At 41.7% G+C, this 12,088-nt stretch overlaps 1 protein-coding gene across 1 annotated transcript in view; it reads right to left on the bottom strand.

Moving 5' to 3' along the window:
- Window positions 1-6,738: 6,738 nt before the first annotated feature.
- arhgap18 (Rho GTPase activating protein 18) overlaps window positions 6,739-12,088 on the bottom strand; it is a 72,813-nt gene continuing 67,463 nt past the window's right edge. Inside the window, exons 12-15 of the mRNA XM_070884442.1 lie at window positions 9,599-9,751; window positions 8,827-8,960; window positions 8,547-8,605; window positions 6,739-6,830 (exon numbers count right to left, since the gene is read on the bottom strand). Coding sequence (XP_070740543.1) covers window positions 6,739-6,830; window positions 8,547-8,605; window positions 8,827-8,960; window positions 9,599-9,751 — 438 coding nt within the window. The remainder of the gene's footprint in view (window positions 6,831-8,546; window positions 8,606-8,826; window positions 8,961-9,598; window positions 9,752-12,088) is intronic.

Here is a 12,088-nt window from a genome sequence, read left to right as displayed (position 1 = left end):
ATTAAGTCTGAGGCAGAGACAGTTACTGAGGAAAGAGGTGTGGCTGTGAAAGCGAGTCTTGGCAGATACTTGATCAAACACGAGAAGGGAAACCGAAACCAAAGAAGATGAACAAGCTAAAAGAGACAAACGGAAATCCCGTCTGAGGGAAGAGTAGAACTTCTTCAAGGTGGGCATTCCCAGAAGAAGCTAATACAAAAGCAAAATACTGTGGTTGCTGAAATCTGAAATAAAAACAGAAAATGCTGGAAATCTCCGGGTCAGGCAGCATCTGTGGAGAGAAAAACAGAGTTAACGTTTCAATCGATGACCCTTTGTCAGAACCGGTGAATGTTCAATACAAGCACATACTTAAGCATTGAAAGGAGGAGGGGAAGAAAGAACAAAAGGGAAGGTCTGTGATAGGGTGGAAGACAGGAGAGATTAGAGAGACAGCCTAATCACTCCACACACATGATGTTTCCCTGTATTACCAACTTTTTGTGCCTTACTTTTTGTAGTATATATTCATGATGTAGACTTAAATGTAGGGGGCATGATAAAGAAATTTGCAGATGATATAAAAATTGGCCAAGTGGTTGACAGTGAGGAGGAAAGCTGTAGACTGCAGGAAGGTAGTGATGAGCTGGTCAGATGGGCAGAAACGTGGCAAATGGAATTCAATCTGGAAAAGTGTGAGGTAATGCATTTGGGGAGGGGCAACAGGACATGGGAATACACAATAAATGGGAGGATACTGAGAGGTGTGCAGGAACAGAGGGACCTTGGAATATATGTCCACAGATCCTTAAAGGTAGCAGGACAGGTTGATAAAATAGTTAAAAAGGCATACAAAATGCTTTCCCTTATTAGCCGAGGCATAGAATACAAGGAGCAATATGAACAGGGCCCAGGAGAGGCGTGGGTTCGGGGCCCAGAGGAGGCAAGGCTTCTGTCTAAGGGTTGCAGAGGTGGTCATGAGCCAGGTGGCGATCTCATAACCTTTGTCCCCCAGCATCCAGCTCTGGCCTTGGGCTGATGCTCAAAAATCTGTGACACTCTGCTCTCACGTAAGATGAAAGCATCATGGATGCTCCCTGGAAATTGTGCATTGACTGCCATGATGCACTGTGTATGGTCGCAGACGATCTGTATATTCAGCAAGTGGAATCCCTTTCGGTTTTAGTAAACGTCTGGATCCTCAAAAGGTGCTCGCAGGGCGATATGCGTACAGTCAATGGCAGCCTGTACCTTAGGGAAGCCAGCAATTCATGCAAAACCTATAGCCCTCTCATTCTGTGCCTCCATGGTCAGTGGTAAGTTTATGAAGTCTATCCTGCGTGCACATAGTGCAGTAGTCACCTGGCGAATACAGCAATGTGTAGCGAACTGCGAGATGTAGCATATGTCCCCTGCTGATGCCTGATAGGAGCCGGAGACATAGAAGGCAAGTGTCACAGTCACCTTCACCTTGACGGGCAGAGCAGTCCTCCTTATGCTTGTAGGCTGTATGTTTGCCTTTATGAGCTGGCATATCTCTGTGACCACCTCTTTTCAAAAGCGCAGCTTTCTAACGCACTGTGCCTCAGAAAGGTGCAGGTATGAGTACTGTTCCCTGAAAACATGGCAGGGAGTGGGGGGGGGGGGGGGTAAGACCTCCTCCACATAAGTTTGCGAGCTCTTTGATTATGCTGATAACACTGTTGAATAAGCCTTCTTTCAGGTCTCTGCTCCATAGAAAAAGCAGCCAGCAATAATGGCAGAGATAGCACAGGCCCCATTATTTTTAATGTCCTTAAATGTCCTTAAAAAGGAAGTATAAACTCACAAAAAGCTCAAAGTATAAAACCCAGCCTTCCCTCCAAATGCTTTCATTCACTAAACTGTAGCTCCATTTTTTAAGATGGCGCCGTTCGTGCCGATTTCGTCATGAATCCGACCTGGTAAGTCTTGCAGTTTTGGGCATTTGTTTTCACGGACTTTAAAAATGATGGTATTGGCCAATTTTTCAAAAACGGTATCCGAGCGTTCCAACGTCGAGTGACATCATAAAAACGGTCCAAAAAAAAAAGCAGACGGTATTTTTTACTGCCGGCGGTAAACCACTGGCCAATATAGCAAAATGACAGAAAACATTTTTAGCGCCAAAAAACACACTTTTACCGTGAAAAAATAGCGGTAAAACGGGTGCAATCCTGGCCAATTTCTAGCCCTATATATGTAATATCACAATGCCACACATTTATTCTGTCTACATACATACAGAGGAACACAAATACCTGTCCCCAAATATACCTTTGCAGTCAGCTATTGGCTTTAAGAGTAGATGGTGTCCTGCTAGTGGTGGAACAAGGAAACAGTGATACAGTGCAGAACAGTCCTTGGACTCATTGAGGACTGGGGATTTCCTAGCTCCCAGGTCTTTCACTTGTCATCAACATAGATCTACATGTGCACTTTCCAGCAGTGATCGTCAGCTAACAATCAAGAGTATAAGAAAGGATAAATTTGCTTTGGAGGCTGTTCAGAGAAGGTTCACAAGGTTGATTCCGGAGATGAGGGGGTTGACTTTTGAGGAAAGATTGAGTAGGTTGGGCCTATCATCATTGTAGTTCAGAAGAATGAGAGGCGATCTTATCGAAACATATAATATAATTAAGGGGCTCGACAAGGGGGATGCAGAGAGGATATTTCCACTCATAGGGGAAACTAAAGCTTGGGGGCATCATCTCAGAATAAGGGGTTGCACATTTAAAACTGAGATGAGGAGGAATTTCTTCTCTCAGAGGGTCATGAATCTTTGGAATTCTTTACTCCAGAGAGCTGTGGAGGCTGGGTCTTTGAATATATTTAAGGTGGAGATAGACAGATTTTTGTATGATAAGGGAGTCAAGGGTCATGGGGAGCGGGCGGGGAAGTGGAGTTGAGGCCAGGATCAGATCAGCCATGATCTTATTGAATGGCGGAGCAGGCTCGAGGAGCCAAATGGCCTACTCCTGCTCCTATTTATTATGTTCTTATTGTGAAATATGTACATTTTTGATGGTTTAAGGTCAAAACCTTATTTTGGACAGAATGGGGCTGAAATTGCCCCTTTTCTTAAAGTCTCTTAATACTGGAAAGCAGCAGCCATGCTGTGGAGTGCAATAGTCACCGACTTTTTGTGTAATGGCCGCCATTATCAAAATTCCGCTTCTGTGTTATCCTGGCAGTGACGCGCTCCCCCCTACTGCTCCGCTGCTGCTGATCCTTGCTAAATGCGTCATCACAGTGCGCACCACCGATCTACCCCCTGACGGTGAAATTCCGCCATGCCAAAAGAAGCTTTTTCGTGGCGGTCCAGTGAGCCTGAGGCCTTCTGTAATGGCGGCTGGCTCCCCTTAAAGGGGAGGACCTACTGCCGCTGCTGCCATGTTTTATTTTGTTGGCCGGCTGCCATGTTGGCCCAACAATTATGTTCTTGGGTTCGGCTGGGCTGCCAACAGGCAGCCTGGCACCCCCTCTTGGGTGTCAGGCTACTGGCCCGGCTGAAACCTCCATGGTGGCCCAGTGAACCGAAGTTTAAAGATCGCCCAGGCTCTCCCCTTTAAGTGAAGGGGAGAGCCGTGGTGACATGGCACCGTGATGACGTCATCTCGGCAGCCACTCTGCACCGCCCCCAACTTCCGCCCCTCTAGTGTTGTCAACGCCGCATATCCATCCCCATTAAGAGCGACTTCCGGATCCAAGTGAAAAAAAAACAAAGAGCGCAATTTCGCTCAAGAGGCGACCTCAACCACTGCGGTGGTAAAAACCATAGAAACGGGGTGCGTACACCCTGTTTCTGGGGGTGGGGGGGCGCAATTTCGGACCCTAGATAATTCAGTTATCAAGAAACAATGGATGCAAAGCCTGTGATTTTCTGTCAATTAATATTTATGTATATAAAATCATGGGCTATACATCCTGTATGTACTTCCTGTGAATGCTGGAGCATGGAATCTGTTTTGTAAAGTTTAACTGAGAGATCATTTGTAGTTTGTAAATTCTGTGACCAGCACATAATATGAGGGGCATATTCTAATATGGAGTGCAGGGAAACAAAGTGTTCCACCACCAGCGTGTACTCAGAAAATTATTGCCTATATATATATAATTTAATGATTTTGTACTGTGACAGAGATATATACATAATATCTTGTTTATATCATTTTATATTATTGCATTTTTGGCTCAATTGATAGCATTGTTGCCTTGAAATCCGAATGTTGTGGTACAAACCCCACAATGACTATAAAGACATAATCTAGAGTAAAAATTCAGTGCAATACTGAGCAACTGCTTCATTGCATTTATGATGAGACATTTTACTGAGGCCCCATCTAACTGCTCAAAATATCCCATGACACTATTTGAAAAAGAGCAGGGAATTCTTCCAGTGTCCTGGCCAACGTTTATCTCTCAGCCAACATCACTGAAGCAGATTATCTAGTCATTCTTTAATTTGTTGTTTGTGGGATCATGTGCACAAATTGGCTGCTGTATTTATCTACATAGCAACAGTGATTGCATTTCAGAAGTCATCTGTTGCTTGTAAAATGTTAGAGGATAGACCAAGGATGCGAGAAGGTGCTATATAAATAAAGTTCTTTCCTTCTTTATTATATAATTATATTTTAAAAATACACATGGAGGAAGATTTCCTTTGCTAACAGAGAAAAATCAAGTGTAAAGAACCAGGTTAGGATTTTACTACAGTGGACAGGGAAACATCCTCCCATGAGCAAACACAGAGTAATTCTGAATTTTTAATGATGTCATAAACTGGAAGTACAAAATTGGGTGCTAAATGAATAATATAAATACCCAGTGACTGAATTACTCAGTTGGGGTATTTTGTATACTGTACAACATTTTATCCAGATATGCACTGTGCATGTTGCTAGGATGATGCACTATACCTAGTAACCATAGGTATTACTGTTTATTGTATTGTTCAAACTGAAAGGTAACAGTGCTATGTGACAAAATATTGTGGGTTTGTTTGTGTCAGTGATGATTACTTTATAATCTATATAAATATTCTCCACATACAACGTTTTATTATTAAAACCTTTAAAATGACAAATGCAGGAGTATCATTGCAACATATAGATCATATATACTTTTTATTTACAGGACTAGAAAATGTAACTGTACAGTTTAAAAACTGACTGAAAATGTATTAAAACAGTATCGACATTTATACATCAAACAGCCATTTAATTCTGAACATATTCAACGCATAAAAATCTAAAACATAAGAACATAAGAACCCAAGAACATAAGAAATAGGAACAGGAGTAGGCCTTACAGCCCCTCGAGCCTGCTCCGCCATTACATATCATGGCTGATCTGATCATGGACTCAACTCCACTTCCCCGCCCGTTCCCCATAACCCTTTATCCCCTTGTCGTTTAAGAAACTGTCTATTTCTGCCTTAAAGTTATTCAATGTCCCAGCTTCCAGAGCTCTCTGAGGCAGCGAATTCCACAGATTTTCAACCCTCTCAGAGAAGAAATTTCTCCTCAACAAGTGGATAATGTGGTTTAAAAAAAACTCCACATACAAATCCTTTTAAAAGCAGTACCTTTGAATCAATATGATGTCGTCTCTTTGAATCATGCATATATTTTTTGTGACAAATATCCCGTCAGACTTTGAGAGTACATTGCAGAGTATTTACTAAATGTCACATGGAACTGGTATTTCAGCACAGGAGACCATTTCGACAAATCTGTTGAGTTGCTTCATTCCTATTTAATCTGTCTCCTTTAAACTTTTCTAAAACTTCTATCCTATCTGGTTTCTGCTGTGAATTTTTCATCATAGCATGACTTCAGGTTGCATGGTTTATATAAACCTAGAAATTAGTGTTTGCAATATTAGCAGATGAACACAACATATTGGTATGAAATGTCTTTGTCAACCTACTTATTTTAAGTGGATTAATGCTTTGGCCTGAAAAGTGCCAGAAGTAAGTACAATGAAATATTGGGTCAGGTGATGTTTAGGCATGCCAATGGATGCCTAAAATCAGTCATTAGGTCCCTTGCTCATGCAAATGAGGGACTAGGAGGGGCAGGAGTCCTCCCCCCCCCCCCCCCCTGGTGGCTCAGCAACACTGCCAGCCCGAGAGTGCCTTCCTCCTGGCATCGCAGTCGGCACGATTGGCATCCACAGCTCGTCAGAATTATGGTGATGAGGCCCGAGGCCCAATTTAGGATGTCGATCACGTGCCCAATAAGGGGCCTAAACTAGGGGCCTTACTTCATCAAAAGAATTCCCTTTCATATGAGATAATTTTTTGCTTGGCATTAATTTACTTTATGTGGTGATTTGCTGCACGATTGACTGATAGTGTTGCTGAGTTTTTCTATTAGCGAGCTGTTTTCCATTAAATCTTTGGTTCTATTTATAAGAATGGTTTTTATGGTTGTCCCATACTAAGATATGCTTTCTTCCAATATCATATCATTGAAAGTATGCAAATCCATATACTGTGTTAATCTGATTTTTTTAAATCCTGATTTTGTAATATCTGTCACTGTTGCAAGTGTAATTTTGATCTTGAATTAGACATTGCTGATCATAAGCAACATTGTTTTTCTCTGCTGGCTTAAGATTCCAGGACAGGTATAATGAGTCTGACTGACTGACTGGTGTACATTTCCTTGCTGTACAGAGCCATTCATGTCTAGTATTTCCTAACCATGTTGCCCATCTATTTTCAAAACATCTTCATTGACATCGAGGCTTTATAACCCACTCTGCATTTGGATTAAGTTGGTATAGATCTTTCATATATGTGTCATCATCCAGACAACGTTCTCCTGAAAGCAAAACATTTACAGAAAAGCTAAATTAATGCTGATATTTCTTATATTTAATCTTAATTATATTTTAAAACTGCAAGTCCTTCTGATTAACTCCCAGTATTAAAAAAGGCAGTAGTTGTGGTATTCCTCATATTGTTCTTGAAAGAGAATTCTCTCCAGATAAGTACTGGCATGGCAATTTTCAATATCTTTCTTTATCTGTACGATAGTTGTCCCAATGGCAGAGGCTGTCCCAGCTGAGATTAGTGTTCACCTCACTTAGCAAGCAGGTCAAATACTGCTAAACCCAATTCCTTCCACTCTTGCTAAACCACAAGGAGAGATTTCACCCATGTCATGTGTTACACCAAGAAGATTGCTTTAGAAACTACTGAACAAGACTAGCAAATTTGAATGTCCCGATTTCAATTCAAGGCTGCCTCTTGTCACAGTGTCAGCTGTGGCTCAGTGGGTAGCACACTTGCCTCTGAGTTAGAAGGTCATGGGTTCACGTCCCACTCCAGGGACTTGAGCACAAAGAAATCTACGTTGATACTCCAGTCAATGCTGAGGGAGCACTGCACTGTCTAACGTGTGATCTTTCGGATGAAATGTTAAACCAAGGCCCTGTCTCTGTCAAATGGATGGAAAAAAATCCCAAGTCGCTATTTAGAAGACGAACAGGGGAGTTATCCCTGGTGTTCAGGCCAATATTTATCCCTCAATTAATGTAACAAAAAAACAGATTATCTGGTCATTATCACATTGCTGTTTATGGGGGCTTGCTTGTGTGCAAATTTGTTGCTGTGTTTCCCACATTACAACAGTGACTACACTCCAAAAAGTATTTAATTGGCTGTAAAGCATTTGAGATGTCCGGTGATCGTGAAAAGGCGCTATATAAATCCAAGTCTTTCTTAAATTGCTAAAGTCAAGTGTAACTCTAAATTTTCTTCTTCAGCGCACCAAATAACTGTACAATGAATGCCATCATAATCAGTTACTGAAACAAATTCTTCTTGAACAGAAATAAAACGAGAAAATACTGGAAACAAACAGCAGGTCAGTCAGCATCTGTGAAGGAAAAAATGAGGATTTTTTTGGTGGCCTTTCTACCCTTGATGAGGCCACCGATTAGTTTGTTATTCAGCTTGATGAGTTTTGATTATTCAAGAACAATCAGTTGTTGAATAATATGTGAATAATTAGATTAGATAATACACTGTCCTGCCACCTTTTGGGCCTCCATCTGGATCCAGCTCAGACTAATCAAGTCAAAGACAGCAATGAGGGACATAAATTCAATGAGCTCAGGCTGTCACAAACCAGCTCCCTCAGTAGCTACATCAAAACAACAAAAAGCATTGAAACCAAAAATGGCTATTCAACCTATTAAAACAATTCTCAGACCATAAATTACTTTTAACTTTCAACACTTACTGGTGTTCTCACTCAAAGACCACAAGAACATCTGGTGTGAGAAAAATAAATGCCATACTGGTAGAGGAGGTAACGTACTTCTGATTGGGATTGAGACAGTGCAGAGGAAGCTTTCATCTGAACCTAACCCATAGCTGTCAGGACCTGAAGCTGACACTGGCTGCAAGAAGTGGCCAAAAATTCTATTCTCCAAAACTGATATCTCTCACATAATGAAAAACAAAGTTAATTCTTCCCTGCAATTTAATTATACACTTATCATACTAAATACAATTGATAGTAAATTCTTACCAATGTTTCCTCCAATTTCATATAAGCAAACTTTCTCTTTGTTAGCAGATTCAGGAATCCTGTTGTGAACATAGATGCATTGTTACTGCGCAGACACCATTGTTATTTTTCCAATGTGGAATTAATAGTATTTTTTAAGAATAGAATTAATAATATTAAGCATGAAATTACAGTCCCAAATACAACCTGCTAGCAATTGGTTAGCTTTGGTGTCAAGATGAAATGATGAGTAAGTAGTATAGATAATTTCAGAGAAAGTAATCCTGAGGATTCAGCCTACCTGTTCTGACTAAAACATTGTTGGAAACGTGCCAATATATCACCAGCTTTGAGTTCTTCTGTTAGTTGAATCGCCATGGAAACTTTGGAAAGAGACGGTGCCTGGACCCGTATCACACCCTGAAGAGTCACTGACTGCAAGAATAAATTGACAAGAAATAATTGCATGTATCTTTTTTCCAGAGATGGCATTATTAATCAAAGTGATGAATCTAGTATGAATGGCCACAGGGAGTAAGCTTTATCCCGAGAATAACTGGAATATATCTGTATTCTAAATAAAAGCAACAAAATGTGTACACCGACAATCTATTGTTACTGCCGTGAGGCCTGAGCCATTTTGAGACCCAAGCCTCATTTGCATGCAACCTGTGAGCACTCCGAGGCATGTGGGGAGGGAAAAAAATCAGCCGGCTTCTCTTCAAGTCAGCTGACAATCGGACCTGAGGGGAGAGGGCGAAATCCCAGGGTGCTAGCGAGGGCCAGCAGCAGGCTGGACTTTATTTGTGGGCCCAGAAGAAGCACAAAAGTAAAAGTTCAAAATATCCAGCCATTTTTGAAATGGCCTCTAGTGGTCCCTCATAATTAGATTTCTTGGACTCCATGAAGCAATTTTAGCCCAGTTAGTGCAATATAATATTGTAGAGTTTTGTAAACTGCCTTTGGCCAAATATGCATTTTTTGGTACATTTGTTATTCACACAAGGGTGCCATACAGTAATTATTTATATATTTAAATTATTTTAAAATAAGTGTTGGTACAGCTTACTTACATCTGTTAGACTCTTTTCAGTTTGGTTCCGGTCATGCTTATCTTTATCATATGCCATCTTTTTCAGTAGCTTTTTCATAGCCTTTTCCTTGGATAGTTTTTTATGGTTTTCAATGTTTTGTTGCCGCACTTGATTCATAATAAACTTTGGTATCTGGAAGAGATTGGAAGGAAATGCTCATCTTTATAGACTTTTTTTGACAGTTCTGTCAACACTTAATTCAGCTCATTAGTTTTGGGGATTGTTTAATCACCTTGATGGCCCATCAAACTGTGTCACTATGATGTTGGTTAGAAAATATTACAAAGAACTGTTGGTTAGAAAGTATTACATAGTATTTACAGCACAGAAACAGGCCATTCGGCCCAACGGGTTTATGTTCCACACAAGCCTCCTTCCACCACTCTCCATCTAACCCCATCAACACATCCTTCTATTTCTTTCTCCCTCATGCGCTTATCTGGTTGGAAAGTTTTTTTGAGCTTATTATATTGCTTTATCTGCATTTTGATTGGTGCATTTTCTGTTGCTATATAGGCCTAATCTTCTGCATTGTAAGACTTACTTCCAACTATGTTTCTTACAACCATCTTGCTTCCAGCTGCTATTCCCCTTGAAGAAACCACATGGAGGATGGGAGTTTCTTTGGTACACCTAGCTTTCGAGGGGGAAGTTTGGACAAGGATGGCAGGTGCAATTATGCTTTATATCTGCATTAATGCTTACTCCAGGACCTGCTGGCCTAGATATTGCTTCCTCAGTCCTTCAGAGGAGATCTATCTTCAGCTCTTCTACTTCATAAAGGAAGCTGCCACATACTTATACAATCTCCTAGAGCTTGACCAACAGATAACTTGTACCACAGGGGTAGGTTTTATTGTGCACTTAAAGATTTCAACTGCATTAAATGTAGAGATGACTGGATCCATCAAGCCACCACAGAGAACATATGCCAAATTAGTTATTTGGCTGTCCACAGATGCAACAAGCAAGTGATGCCTTCTTTTCAAGGGGGAACATGTCATTCAATTTCCATGTGGACAGAAGGCATCATCTTTACCAGGCATAAAATTTTTTCCAGGCAGCAGGGTTCTCGAGAACAGAACATTGTATCATAAAACCATAGAATTTGAGAATACAGAAGGAGGACTTTGGCCCCAATATTGGTGGCCTTCCCGCCGACTGCCGCCGAGTTTTGCTTCCAGTCTCCCCTCTGTGCCAGTTTCCACTTGGGCTGGAGCGGGCGGGAGGTGAGTACCGCTGGGAACCGCCTGCAGATGGCTGTGGTGGCCAAGTAGCATAAGTGACCTCCCGCCCACTGAGCTGCCAGATTGGTGCAGGCGGGAGTCGGCGCCAGCAGGGGGAAGGACCGCTGCGTGGATGTTTTTCTAACCCCGACGATAAGTATGAAGACCCGCAAAAAAAGGTTAGTGAACATATTTTTAAAATTTTTTTTACAGCAACTTACCTGGATGGGTTCTCTTGAAGGTGTTCCAGTGTTTTTTTATTATAATCATTTTTATTTTCAGATCTTCCACCCTCCCTGGGCCCGACTCCATCCTCGGCGGCACTTGGGCGGCAAGAGCCTTTGCCGCCGAGATTGAGAGCTCCCGCCCACTACCACCCAGATTGACGGCGTGAGCCATTATTTTGCCACCAGGCGGTACTGCCGCCACTTTTAGTGGAATCTTCGTGGCAAAGTACCGCCCGGTCTCTCAGTGGCCATCGGCTGTCCTTTGGGCAGCACTTGGGCGGGCCTTGGCCTTTATCAATTTCGGTCCCTTTGAGTCCATCGTGCCTGTGCCTGTACTTTGAAAGAACATAGAAACAGGAGTGAGCCATTCAGCCCATTATGCCTGGACTGGCTCATTGCAAGAGCTATCCACTTAGTCCCCATTTCCTTCAGTTTAAGAAGGGAGAAAGGGATAGGCCGAGTAATTAGAGGCCTGTCAGCCTAACCTCAGTGGTGGGAAAATTATTGGAAAAAATCCTCAAAGACAGGATAAATCTACATTTGGAAAGGCAAGGATTAATTAGGGACAGTCAGCACGAATTTATTAAGGGAAGATCATGTTTGACTAACCTGATTGGATTTTTTGAGGAGGTAACCAAGAGGGTCGATGAGGGTCGTGTGTATGATGTAGTATATATGGACTTTAGCAATGCTTTTGATAAGGTCCCACATGGTAGGCTGGTCATGAAAGCCCATGGGATACAGGGCAAAGTGACAAGTTGGATCCAAAATTGGCTTGAAGGTAGGAAGCAAAGGGTAATGATTGATGGATGTTTTTGTGGTTGGAAGGATGTTTCCAGTGGGATTCTGCAGGGCTCAGTACTGGGTCCCTTGCTTTTTATGGTATAGATCAATGATTTAGATTTGAATATAGGGAATATGATTAAGAAGTTTGCAGATGACACTAAAATTGACTGTGTTGTTGATAATGAAGAGGAAAGTCATGGGCTGCAGGAGGATATCAATTTACTGATACT

Source organism: Pristiophorus japonicus, chromosome 7 (genome assembly GCF_044704955.1).
Source record: "Pristiophorus japonicus isolate sPriJap1 chromosome 7, sPriJap1.hap1, whole genome shotgun sequence".
Taxonomy (NCBI): Eukaryota; Metazoa; Chordata; class Chondrichthyes; family Pristiophoridae; genus Pristiophorus; species Pristiophorus japonicus.
This window is presented reverse-complemented; position numbering and strand designations above follow the sequence as displayed.